The sequence below is a fragment of the Episyrphus balteatus genome, chromosome 1 (assembly GCF_945859705.1).
Source record: "Episyrphus balteatus chromosome 1, idEpiBalt1.1, whole genome shotgun sequence".
In the NCBI taxonomy this organism is placed as follows: Eukaryota; Metazoa; Arthropoda; class Insecta; order Diptera; family Syrphidae; genus Episyrphus; species Episyrphus balteatus.
The window spans coordinates 27,298,709-27,312,851 of NC_079134.1; the positions used below are offsets into that span (position 1 = coordinate 27,298,709).

At 31.6% G+C, this 14,143-nt stretch overlaps 1 protein-coding gene across 1 annotated transcript; it reads left to right on the forward strand.

The window, feature by feature from the left end:
* Nucleotides 1-2,365: 2,365 nt before the first annotated feature.
* Nucleotides 2,366-12,968, forward strand: LOC129909978 (cilia- and flagella-associated protein 44). The gene is made up of 13 exons (XM_055987220.1): nucleotides 2,366-2,534; nucleotides 2,596-2,758; nucleotides 2,819-3,598; nucleotides 6,842-7,402; nucleotides 7,465-7,744; nucleotides 8,024-8,252; nucleotides 8,316-8,882; nucleotides 8,952-9,065; nucleotides 9,117-10,291; nucleotides 11,447-11,742; nucleotides 11,809-11,949; nucleotides 12,002-12,154; nucleotides 12,213-12,968. The coding sequence occupies exons 1-13, from the start codon at nucleotides 2,434-2,436 to the stop codon at nucleotides 12,966-12,968; spliced, it is 5,316 nt and encodes a 1,771-aa protein (XP_055843195.1). The 5' UTR covers nucleotides 2,366-2,433.
* The last annotated feature ends 1,175 nt before the right edge of the window (nucleotides 12,969-14,143 follow it).

The window sequence follows — 14,143 nt, forward strand, 5'->3', positions numbered from 1 at the left end:
ACTTCTCCTAAATTAGATAAATGTTCCCAAAGGAACGCAGATATTTTTGTTTTGATCAGAATCTTATCCAAGTATGGCTGGAATATTAACTTTTATTAAAAAAAACTACAAAAAGAAAAAAATCTCTAATTAGGCGTTTTAGAAATGTACAAAACTGATTTTTTACTTGCGATATAGGTACTATAGGGCAAGTTTAGGATTCGTAAAAAAAATCGAACTCGAGATAACAATTTTACATGACATTACGATGATGGAGAATGCCAAAAAAGTGGGTCCGGCAATTCTGTCTGTCTGTCTGTCTGTCTGTCTGTCTGTGTGTCTGTCTCTATCTGGAGCTGCAGCCTACACGAGTGAAGTGATTTTCTTCAAACTTGGTAGTTAGCAGTTTTTGGTGATTCCCTAGAGGGAAAATTGAAATTTTTTTTTTATGACCAAAACTAACGGTACCTGCCATATAATGGAAATAGAAAAGTTATTTTTTTTCAAAAACGGCTCTAACGATTTTGATTAAAATTTTTGTGTGTAGTACTACACATAAGAGCCAACTTTTTAAATAAAAAAAATATTTTTTGTACCGTTATTAACGGTACCTGTCATAGAACGGTTTTTTTCGTTTCTGAATATCTCGTACAACATTAACCCGATTTGAATGAAAATTTTTATACAAACGTGTGTAAGTAAAGATAATATTAAAAATTTAGAAAATTTTCAAAAAACGCAATTTTGGATTTTTAAAAAATATTTCAAAATTTTTTTTTGAAAAATCAATTTTTTTGAAAACGGACCAATGAAAAATTTTGAAATTTAGTTTTTATGTGTAAATTAATTATTTCTTCAAAATGGCATACCAACTTTTTTTTTGAAAAATGTTAAAAAAAATGTATACATAAAAAATTATTTTTTTAAAAAACGGCTCCTACAATTTTCGAAAATTTTTTTCTAAAAATACCTTTTTATACAAGAAATAAAATGGCATATTTGTTTTTTTTTTTAAGATAATTTAAAACGGAGTTTAATTAATTATAAAAACAGATTTAATTTTTTTATACTACTTATGAAATTTCTTCAAAATATCAAATTTTAAATTTCTTGAATAAAAAGCTTTAACATTATAGTTACTTTAAGCATAAGAGCAAGTACGTGCGACCCCAGTCGTGCAATTTATTTTGATAGAAATTGGTCCCTGGACAACGAAATAAAGTCATATTCGATTAAGTTAGTATAACAATGCTAGTCGTTATAAAGAGATATCCACCATTTCGAGTAACATTCGTCTACTAGGTAGCCAGTGTTGCCATTTCCAAAAAAAAAATTTGCGCAGTAGATTTTATTTAACAAGCAAAATACCCGTATGTTGAACTAACAGTCAGAATACTTTTCTCATTACAACCAAACTCATGTACAGGCATTTGTACTTCCTTTAAGATTTTTTTTTCACAAATCCACAAATCCAGACTCTATCTGTTGGGCCAAAAACACTTTAAACAGTGTTAATTTTGGTGTTTTGAACCTTTTTTAGAGCTGGTTTTGAGTTAAGAGCAGACTTTGTAAAATTCAATACTATTTATTACAAGGTTTATTATTTCCTTACAACGCTTGGAATATGATTTGAAGAAGTTCAGTAGATTTGATTAAGTGGCAGTAGATTTATTTTTTGCAAGAAATGCAAAACTGATGAAACTGCAGCAAAGTGGCAACGCTGGTAGATAGGTACTAGTTTCGGTATTAGGCGGACCTAAAGCCTAGCACGCAGCTCAAGCGAAACGAAAAGTTTTGAAGTCTCCAAAGTCAACAACGTACATGTTAACAAAAAAATACCATCGGGTATCTATTATAGCAGAGTAAAAATAATGAAAATACAAATACAAAAATTCAAGGAAAAACATCAGAAAATAAGTTTAAAAGCAAAAACAAAACAAATTTAATTTCGTTCAAGATTTCTTTAACGAAATTTTGTATGGAAAATTTCTTTTCACCTCAACTGCGTATATACTAGGCTTGAACATTCAAAATTGAATTGTTTTTCAAACGAATGTTCCCACTGTTTTCGTATTTTTTTTTTTTCAAAATATTCACTCTACCTAACAATAACCATGAGTTATTCTACTACTATTATACTACTTTTACAAGTTACTAACCGAACTCAAAAGCTACATACTGCTAATAGTGGTAACATTTAAATTCCTTGTAATAGCTGTGTTCCTTTGGGTTTAAGTATCTACTGCTAAGTACTTCTGGTTGTGTTAAATTCCATTCCAATAGAAAAAATGTCTTTGAATGGATTCAGAAGTACTAAATAGTACTTTGCTGAGTCCAAAGGAAAACAGCCAATATAAATTCATTCAGTTCACTTGGTAACTGATTTTATTTATGTAAAGAAATTAAAACATGTCAAAGGAGTAGAAAAAAAAAAAAAAAAAAACAAAAACAATAATGACTGAAGTTGTAGAATCAGAAACTGAAGAAACAGACTTTGAAGATGAAGTTCCATTTGCTGTGACTTCAACAGTCCCAGAAAACATCATAGATTTGAAGTATAGGTTCTTCAAGTTTTTAGTTGACAATTTCTTACCTTGTTTATCGTTTCTCCTAAAGGCATTCCTTTGGATATGATTGCAAGAGATTATTCAACTTGTGTCTAATCGATGAGGACACTCTAGTATTTGCATCGGGAAATTTATTGCATTATTATTCAATTTCAAAAAATGAATTAGCCTTTCGAAGGACAATTTTTGGCGGTGGAGTTGGATTTGTCATTGTAAGTGTCAATCAATATGTCGTTACTTTTTTCAAAATTGAGTTTCTTTCTATTTTGTAGAAAAATGATAATCCTAAATACAACTACCTGACCATTGCAGAAAATGGCTCTAACCCAACTATTTTTATTTACAAATATCCTCAACATGAGATAGTTACGGAATTAAAAGGTGGTGCAGTCCGTAATTTTACCTGTGGCACCTATAACAATAATGGCGATTTGATTGCTACACAAGCTGGCAATCCTGATTACATGTTGACAATTTGGAATTGGCAGACAAGTTCTATCATCCTGCGATCGAAGGCATATCAAAATGATGTCCTTGATGTGGCATTTTCACAATTTAATCCGATTCTGCTAGCCACATGTGGATTGAGTCATGTGCAGTTTTGGAAAATGGCACAAACTTTTACAGGTCTTAAATTGAAAAGCCAATCAGGTCGTTTTGGTAAAACTGATACTTGTGACGTGTATGCAGTTTATATGCTAGCTGATGAGAAAGTGATTTCGGGATGTGAATGGGGAAATATGCTTGTTTGGGAAGCTGGTCTTATTAAAGTTGAAGTTACGAGAAAAGCTCGACTTCCTTGTCATACGAAACCAATTACAAGGATCATTTGGATGGGGAACAATGAAGTTATGACTGTTGGAATGGATGGATATGCTCGTATTTGGTTTTGGGAAACAGTGGAACTAGCTGATCCACCAGAAGATGATCGTTATGTTGAAATTGATCCGATTTATGAATTTCGAATTGGAGATCGTGATGAGTCTTGTGAAAGTAGACATTTGTTGAAAGCAAAACCAGAGGATGATAAAGATTTTCAATATTATTCACAGGTGAGATCTTGTACTGGACACGTTCATGGGTTGGGTACGATTGACCGCATTTTAAAATCTTGTTCTTAAAATCTCGCATCTTAAACTCTCGCATTCTGAAATCTTTTTTATCGAAATCTCGCAATTTCAAAATCTCGTTTACCAAAATCTCGCAACATTAAAATCTCACAAACTAAAATCTCGAAATTTATAATCTCGCATTGAAATAAAATATTTATTAATTCGCGCGCGCGAATTAATAAATATTTTATTTACAAATATAAATATTTTCGCGCGCGCGAATAAATAAATATTTTATTTCAATGCGAGATTATAAACCTACATGATATTGCTAGCTTAGGAAAGCCCAGAACCTCCCTCTTCTGTTTTTTCGTTTTGTTTTGAAGAGATAAATAGAAAAGGAAAAGGTTTGTTAACTGTCAGGCGCCTATGCCAGTTTTTTAAAGTGTTCAGGGTCAACTGTTGAATGTTGGAGTCAAAAGGACTTAATGCATGTGAATTTGTCGTGTTTGACCTTCTCTTTTCATTTAATCTGTTGCTTATACATTTTGCTGCCAAAAAAGCAATTTAAATTTAAGATACTTTACGCCTTAAACTAATTCTTCTAATGCGAGATTTTGATATAGCAAAAATTTAATGAACTTGCGAGATTTTTTCTAAAATGCGAGATTTTAATATGCAGGATTTTGAAAACGCGAGATTTTGTTATGTGAGATGTTAAAAATGCGAAATTTTGCTTTGCGTGATTCTTGCAAAAATGCGAGATTTTGTTATAAGAGATTTTACGCAGGGGCGTACATAGGATTTCTTCTTGGGGGGGGGGGGGGGGGGGGGGGGGGTCATGCCAAATTTTTTTTTACAAAAGTTATGATAGTATAAACTTGAAAATGTGCTATTTGAATTAAAAATATTAAAGTTTGCTCGTTTTGCATATCGAATCGAGCAGTTCCGAAGAGTTCTAAATATAACCAACCAAAAACGTTGTGTGATTCGTTTGCTTTTGTTAAGGGTTCAACCTTAAGTCTAACCAATTAAGACCATCCTGTCCTCAAAGTACAGTGTAATGTATAGGGATAGAATTTTCATACACTTAAAAACGAAAAATATGCGCTCAAAATATACTCTTAAAAAAAAGTATGCACTTTAAATATGCTTTTAAGGCCACATGAATTTGTAAAATATCAATATTTCTTTAAAATTATAAAAAGATTTTACGTAACTTTTATGAAATCTATATACGAAACCATTTCCGAGTTCAAAGATGTAACTTTTTGGAAATATTGGGGTTTTCTTTAAAAACAATAAATAAAATTGGCGAAAATTTACTCTTAAATAATCCAATTTATCATTTGAGCGTGTTTTTTATGAGTTTGGACAATGTTGATTTGCCAGTTTTGCACAGCATTTGCTTACGTTTTTGACTTTTTTCCAATTGACTTTCAGTCACTTTTAGTCAAAAATTTTAAGCGTGAAAAAAAAAAATGCTAATAAATGCAAAATATGTAAGAATATGCACTAACGACTGATTGAAATTTAAAGGAAATATCCTGATTCGTGTACATACTTCGTTGCCATGCTTCCGAGGTGTTCCTAAAAAAACATGCATTTGCATGGAAACCCGATCCCTAGTAATGTACAAGTCCTTCGATTCAATAATTTGCCTTTAAACAACTCTGCATTGTTTTCCGATAGTCCAGAATTATTTTATAAGTTAAAATAAAAATCATTTTAATTCCATAACACTGGTAACTTTCGAATTAATTGTCTTCCTAACCTCAGGCAAACGAATCGCAAAGTTTTTCCAAAAAAATTGTGTTTGAAAATATAATTTTTTTTAAATTTTGTTTTAAAATTGTACGCGAATTTTTATTTTTCAAATAGGTACCTCTGTGAAAATAGTAAAGACAAAAAAATATTTTTGTCGTAACAGAAAATATTAAACAAAATTATGCTAGTTTTAGGGTAGATATTTTTTCGAAATTTCAAACGCCAATACTAATTAAAGAAATGCTTTAGATCATTCACTAAGGATTTTTGTCATGACCCCGTGACCCCCCCCCTGTATTCGCCGTTGTCCCCACGTTCATTCCTTATTCAAATCCTCATGCATGCTTAGCTGCCTGCTTAGGCGAGTGCTAACTTTTGTGACTGCTTATTTAAGTGCGTTTAAGTCAATAAGGCGCGTGCTTAAACGCGTATTAAGGAACAAATTTATGTTAGTACTTAAGTAGGTATGTAAAATGTAAGGTATATTTTTTAAACCTAGGTTTAAATGCGTAATAAAGAATCTTTTAAGTAAGATCATGTTAAAGCAGGTTTAAGGGGGCAAGTTTAGGTGCATTTTAAAACATATGTTTAATAATGTGTGATTTTAGACGTATAACTAGGGAGTATCTAGCCTTGTGCTAAGATATGCCTTTACTCGTTTTAGGATTTATATTTTTTTTAAAACACGTGTTTGGGCACGTGTTAAAATGAAAGTTATCGTGTTCCTGTTTAAGACGTTTTAAGGGAGTTTTTAAATGTGGGTTAAAGCGCATGTTAAGATACGATTTTGGGTTCATATTTTTCCTTATGTTAGGGTGTCTTTAAGACATGGCTTCTTATTATTTATGGAGTGTCTTTAAGAGTGTGTTAATGCGTGTTTCCCAGCGCAAGCTTTAAAGCAATTGCCAGGCGTGTTTTTAGGCTTGCACTTGTGTTAAAGTCTTAGGGACTACCTTAGGGTATTTTTTAATCGCGTGCTTAAACCCTTTTTAAATAGTGTGTTAAGAACTTTTTCGGTCTATTTTTAAAAGCGTCTTGAGCCGCATTTTAAAATTCATGTCTAGATATGATTTAAGCTTCATGGTTTTTTTGTGTGTTTATATTGAAGCGTTTTAAGCTGCATATTAAGACACGTTTCAAGGCACACACAGTTTAAGTTTTGTAAAGCCATATTTAGGCTTGTATTAAGACGCGTTTTTATGTCAATGGATAAGCTGCGTTTTAATCAGCTGCATGTAAGCGTGAGGACATGTTTAAGCTACGTGTAACGTGTTAAGGTGCGTTTTAAAAAAGAGAGTTCTCAAGTACGTGTTTTGATGCGCGTTCAGGTATATTTTTTGACGCATTTTTAGTAGCATGGTTAAGCGCATGTTAAGGCTTGCTGCTAAGATGTGTTTTTGAAGTTGTTTTAAGCATAAGAGGTAGGTTTCTGCTTACTAAGAGAAATTAACATTACTTCTTATTTTTATTTTAAAGGATGGCAACGGTGGCGTTTGGTTATGTGATCTCAATACAGAAACTACACCAATTCCACCAAAAAAACTCTTCTCTTGTCATGGAGGTAGAATTGTTGCTGGACAAGCAAGTCCTACTTCGTCACATATAGCAACTTTAGGAGCAGATGGAAAATTAAATATATACAATTATGAAACTGAAAAGCTTCTGCTTCAAGAACCTTTCAACTCACCTGGCAGAGATCTCATCTGGCTTGATACTTCTGTGGATCCCTCTGGCATGGTTTTATTAATCGGGTTTGAAGATGGAGTAGTGCGACAAGTCGTTTTGGAAATTCCCGACGACAGTGAAACCTCGAAGCCCCGTGTGCATTTTATAAACGCCATCAAACCCCATCATGCAGCTCCGATAACCTTTTTAGAGGTGTCCCCAAATTGGGACATATTAGTTTCAGGAGCAATGGACAAAACAATATTTTTATTTCACATCAAGAAAAATGACTTGGAGTATGTTGAATTGATTCCATTAGGATTTATTTTGTTCGAAGGATCACCAACCTGTCTTCATTGGGATAAAAATAAAGTAAGTTTAAAATTGAGATTAGTTTTTTTTGGAGGTCTTTTTTTATATTAAAATCCTTTTAGTCCAAAACGGCTCTGATTGGATGTCATACAGGAGAAGTTTATGAATGCAATTTACCTCCACCAGAATCCATTGATTTGGTCAAAGTTCGACCTACTTGGCGAATAGAACCTTTGTCTAGTAAAATGCTTCGATTTAAATCTGTTAAAAGTCGTATCAGAAGAGAATTGGAAATAGCTGCTAAATTGCGAAGAAAGGCCAAGAAACTAGCAGCGAAGAAGAAAGAAATGAAGAGACTAATGGAAATCAATCCTGGATTACAGTTTGATGAGAGTGCCTTAGGTAAGGTTGGGTAAGGTGAATAAGATCAAGCTTTTTTGCCTTGAACCTTAAGCCTGTGGATCCACAATAAGAAGATCATCCAATATTATGGCAGATCTGAGATATATCTTCCAACTGCTGAACAATATGAATGGGTTAAAGTCTTTAAAAGATATGCCAATATTGGAAGATCTTCCATTCTTGTTAACAAGACTTAGGGCTTTACCTCTCATTCGTATTTATCATGGCTGAGAAGCTTAGCGACTAATTTTTAAAATCTACACTCTGATTGTCTTTCAGCTGATTCTTCAGAGGATGATGAAGATGAAAAACAAAAACCACTACACATACCTGATCCTCCAAGTCCAATACTTTGGCTACAGTACACAAATGAAGATACAATTTGGCTATCGATGGGTGGTTACGATGCTGGTTATATCTATGAAGTTAAATTCGGTGAAAATGAACCTATAACCTGCACTTTTATTCCTGAAGCTGATGATGTTGAAATTCATTCATATTTGTTTATGTAAGTATCTTCTCTGTGTACTTCTAAAAGATCTTCAATTTTACTATCTTCATCATATCCCAGAGATAAATATCTAATTTTTGGAATGCAAACGGGTCAAATCCGTATAAACGTAGTTAAAAAAGATTTTCGTGATTTAACAGACTTTTGGGTGATAAGCATGCATGATAATTTAAATGGTGTAATACCTAGAATCTTCACAAGTCACGATGGCAAATGGTTATTCTCGATTGGTTATGATGGAAATATATTTTACTATCAATGGAATGGACCAGAAATAGCAAGACACTGTCAACCAGCTTCCATATTTCATGTGCCTTCAAAAGTATCTAAAGATATTGAAGATCGAAATCAGTTATCGTTGGAAGAAGTGAAGATTCAAGAAAATCTTGTAAAACTACACGCTTTCGAGGAAGAAGAACGAAGAAGACTTTTGCCAAGTTTTGAAGTTATGCAAATACAAGTTGATTGGATTACAGAAAAGTGCAAAGAATTGTTTCAGGAGAAATTACATGATGTATTGAAGAAATTGAAGCATGACGTTACGGGTGCGTGTCATGATGCTCAAGAGCTATACGATTTTATGTTTCTACCATTAGAATATATTCCTTTTGAGGTTTTTGCTATCAGGTAAAAGATTATCTTAATTTCTTCATTTCGAGCAGTTCTTCAATTGAAGATCATTTTTATTTATTGTAGAAATGACGATGTGGTTCGGGTATTTCGGCTACCGAAGCTTATTTCTGTTCCTGATTCATTCAAAGAAGATATCGAAGAAGAAGAAGAAGAAGGAGTAGAAGAAGAACAATCAAAGTGAGTAAATGTACGATATCTTCATTTTTTTTTAAACAAATCTTCTTTTAGATCAACTTCTATTGCATTAGAATCTACAACAACTTTAGCTGGATCTAAATTTTCTCAAACCTCCTTGGCTTCTACAATCTATGACTTTCCTGAGAAAGTTCTACTAAAATTTTACATCAGGATCTTAGAATTCTTCACGTTTTTGAAACAAATCAAAAACGAAGAAATCGAAAAGATACTTGATGTATGTGGAGATGAATTTGAAGAAGAAGAACAATCACTGATTGGAAGTGAAATACTAGGAAAGGAAGAAGAAGAAGAGGATGATGAAGATACGGAAAGTACATTAATAGAAAAAGCTATTGGATTTTTGAAGAATTCAATAAGAGAAAATGTAGAAGTGAAGAATTTAGAAATATCAATTATTCAGGAAATTCTTCATACTTTGAAGTCAGAGTTCAATAACAAAGTTTTAAAGCTTAAAGAACAGAAGTCATGTCTCTATGAGAAGATTAAAAAACTTGAAGAAGACATTGTGTCATCAGGAGAAGAGAATATAGCTCTACCTGAATTACGTGAAATTGTGATTTATAACGAATATCCTGAAGAAGTTTTTAAGGAACCGTTTATAGCTTTGAGATCTTTTGAGTCGATATTATGGGAAAAACCAATGAAGATAGCTGAAATAGAAGAAACAGTACAAACAGAAGAAGACGAAAATGAATTAGTTAACAATGAAGGCATTGAAGAAATCCAAGAAGAGGAACAAGAGGAAGAAGATCATCATTTAGAAGAAGAACCAAGTGAAGAATGGACTATTGAATTGGAAAATCTTTTCGATAAAATAAACGAAAAAATAAACATCTTTGATAAAGAACTTGAAGAAGCTTATAACAATCGAGTACAATTTGAAGTTGAAATTAAATATTTGGAATATCTTGAAGAAATTTTTAGTCAAGAATTGAGTATTCTTGCAGACTCTGAAGTGACAGAGAAAATCCTTATGGAACGAGATGAAGCTGCTAAAATGAATCGCAATGAAATAAGCGCAAAAATTAAGAAATTGAGGAGCGAAATTGATGCAATGAATAAAAGTTTTGTTGTTATGAAGGATGACATAAAAAAGATACAAGTTGAGTTTAATGACGCAATAAAGGGAAATAAATTTTTTAAATTCTTAAAACGGATATTTGAGAAGAAATTTAAGCCAAAGAAGGAACGAAATCCAGATGATGGTGAGTTCTTATTCTGTATGTTCGCACATATATGTATTTTACCCTTAAAAAATTGCTAGTAAAACTTTTTTATAATGTTATAGCATTTTTAAAATACTTAATTTTAAAAGTAAATATTTTTGTTTCTATGTAACTAGGTATGCTCGTTTCCTGTAAAAATAACAAAGATCGGTTTTATTTTATTTTAAATTTTGTTATCGATAAATTTTTCATTGATAAACGGGATCGACTGTTGAGTTAGAATTGAGCAAGTGCTATAAATGAAGCTTTGCAGTTTGCCAGTATTGCAAAAAAATGTGCATGCTGCAAGCAATTTATAAACCTCTGAGGTTTTATATAAAACATCAGATATGTAGATTTAAGAATTTTTTAAATCCAAAATTCCGTTGAGCATTTAGTAAAATACACGCGAGAAAACCCAAAATATATGTCGGTCAATTTTAGCAAAATACGGCAACGATATTTCTCCGCTATTTGAGTTTTTTTTTTGTGAAAAGCTATAAAGCAGTTTTATTGCAATTACTTTAATTATTACGTGCACAAAGTCTTGTAAAAATCGATAGAGCGGTTTTTGAGAAAATCACAAGACCTCAAAATTTTTGTATGGGAGGTAAACGTTCCTAGTGAGATACATTATTAAAAACAAATAAAATATACTTTAAGAATTCTATTAAAATCATCTGCACCAAATTTAAAGAAAATCCATCCACATAAAGTCAAAAAAGTGGGCGTGTCAGTGGGCGGAGATTTGTGATGACTGATGACATTTCATGTTATTGCCTATTAGCTCAAAAATTTGTATAGAACCGGTGCAAGACCTGTTGAAAATACAGCTTAAAAAACTGTGCACTAAATCCCTTCCATCGACGACGCTGACGGTATTTTGGGAGGAAGTGACCAGACCAGACCAGACACCGTTGAGCTTTTAGGATTTTAATTTCATGAAGAAATATTTTGTAAACGTAACAACCTTTCACAAGTTCAGGACATAAAAATCGACCGGGTTCTCCGACTAATAGAATAATTAAAAGATTACTAAATTCTTTAAAATATTTCCCGAGATATTGATAAAAATTATTTTAAATATTTCGTGGAAATTAAAATTTAGTCATTATAGCCTTCTGTCTAGTAAGATTTTTCTCATTTTCTCAACAGAAACTGAATCTTCATCTGAAGATTCATCCAGCGATGATGACGATGCTGGAAGTGGTGATTCTGGTAATATAACAGCCATTCGTCTTGATGAGTCTCATTGTCCCAGTGGCTGTGATCGAAAATTATACGATCTATCTTTTGAACTGCGTGCAGAACGACATTCTTTAGAGCAAAAAATCTACAACGGTTACAAATCAAACGAAATTAAAAGAATCGAAATTGAAGAACTTAATCGAAAGGTTCCAGAAGCTGATGATCTCTGTGTAAAAGAACGCACAAGTTTGTTAATCTTTAGGGTAAATCACCAACGATTAAAATAAGTTGAAAACTTATTTATTGCTAAAAACTTATGTATTCTATAGAGACAAAAGGATGAAAAACTCCAGGCCATAGAAAAGGAAGTCATTAACAGCATCGAAGGTTTTGGATTGAAAATTTGTCATCTTGAGCAGGGGTCTGAAGAATATGATCAGTATCTTGAAGATCTTTTTAAATCAAAGAAGGTATAGTTTTAAAATATTTGTTCTAAGATCAAAATTATCTATTCTCTTTTAGAAAGAAGCATGCTTACTTAATGAAGAGTTACAACGCCCAATTGATATCTACACTGAAAAGTTGAAAATACTTCTTGAAATGCTCATTGAAAAGGATCGTCTTCGACGAAAGAAGCCTTCAGTTACAAAGGTTTCCAGATCAGAGCAGTCAATCGTAAGCTTTAAAACGTATAACAAATAATTCTATGAAGTCATTTTAAACTATTTTTTAGTCTGTTGTTTCTGTTGCTAAACCACCAACACCTCCACCAGTCTTTGATTTTGAAGCTTATGCTTCGGAAAAGATAATGAAACTTGTTCAACGCTTCTTTTTTCGCTACTTATCAAAACACATATCGGAAGCTTATATGCGAAAATACATTCCAAAAGTAGCAAGATGCTTAGGAAATATTGGACGAAATTTCACATGTGAACTGGCTGATAACATAATCGGAGTGATCATTGAAAACCTGCAGAGGATTATCCCGAAAAAATACCTCATACATGCATCTCTTGATGATATTCGAAGTTTATTCAAAGATATTGTTGCAGTTTTCGAACTCGATCCGGTTGAGATTAATCCAATAGCTACAATCAACGAAACAGTGCAGAAAGTTTTGAAGACATTTAGCAAAATGAAATGCGGCAATAAGACTCAACGAATAATTTTGGAGATCAGTCAAGTTCTTATAGAAGAATTACCGATGGATGATTTTCGTAGTATTGAAACCGTTCGAGTTCTTTCGAAGTTACTTGCAAGGGAAGCGGTTATTATACCGAACTGTTTGAATGTTGAAATGTTGGTGGAACAGATAGGAGCTTACGCTAAGGAGCACATGCTTAGTGCTGTCACTGTAAAAATCATACGAACATATGCCGAAGAGCTTTCGAAAGAACTTCTCGTTCGAAAAGGAGAAGAAGTGCGTTTAGTTAAACCAAAAGAGAAGATTTGCAAAGATTTAAGAAGGAAAAAAAGAATTGTTAACTAAATGAAGTTATTGTTTTATGTTAAATAAAAAATGTTAAATTTAAAATTGTATGGTTCTTGTATGATTGTTAGCTTAAGGGCTAGTTTTAAAGTCGAGTAGCTGTAGCCTTAACCGTTTTTTTTATGTGTTGCATTCTTGTAAATTATGTAACTGATTTCAATGAAAATTTTTGTACAAAAACTTTTTACTTAGGGCCAGTTTGTTCACAGTCGATTATCTTTTAATCAAGGATTATTCCATAGAAAAAAAAAATTTATAGTTTTTTGTGTAGTTTTTTTGGATTTTTGAAAGAAAATTACATTTTTTGATTTGGAAAAATCAATTTGAAAACTTGTTAATTTTTTATTTTTTTTTTTTATGTGGGTGAATGCTTCCTTTTCATTGGCTTACCAATTTTTTAATTTTTATAAAAATAAACAGTTTTCTTAAAAAAAACTGCTCTATTTCAAATTTGTATTATCTTAAAATTCTTTGTTAAATAAAAAATTGAATGGCATAGTTCGGACATCAGAATTGCTAAAAGTGATGTTTTTGTAATTTAAAATATTTTATTTGTTTTTATGTTGAACTTTTTAATTGTTTATTAATTACCTTATTTGTTTTGCTTCATTAAAATTGTAAATAAATAAACATTTCAAAATTTTTAAAGTTTCTCAAAAAAAATATTTTTGTATGAATTAAAACAATGCTTTAGTATTTTAAGATACTTTTAACATTAGGGCAAGAACATGACACCCATTTTATTTCTTTTTAAATTCATCTTAATAAGAGTTTACCAAAAAATCAGCTTCAATCGGTCTGTACATCAATCCGTAGGTGTTGCCGTCATTCAAATATTTTTTTTATTTTTGAAATCAATATGAATAGATTTTTTTTTTTTAATTAAATTTATGAAATTTGAAAAAAAAATATTGTTTTTTAAAACAATACGTTAACAGTGGCAACTTTTAATCTATAGAGGTTAGAAGATTACTTAAAAATAAATTATTAAATTAAAAATACATTATGAATAGGTACCTATCTATTTTAATATTTAAAAAATAAGTACACGTTTCGGTGCTTTGAAAAAAAAAGAAGAAACCTAATTAAAGGAAGCAGAAAATTTTATAATTTTTTCAATAAAAGTTACATTTTTGGATTTTTTTAAATTTGTTTCAGATAATTTTTTGTTTATT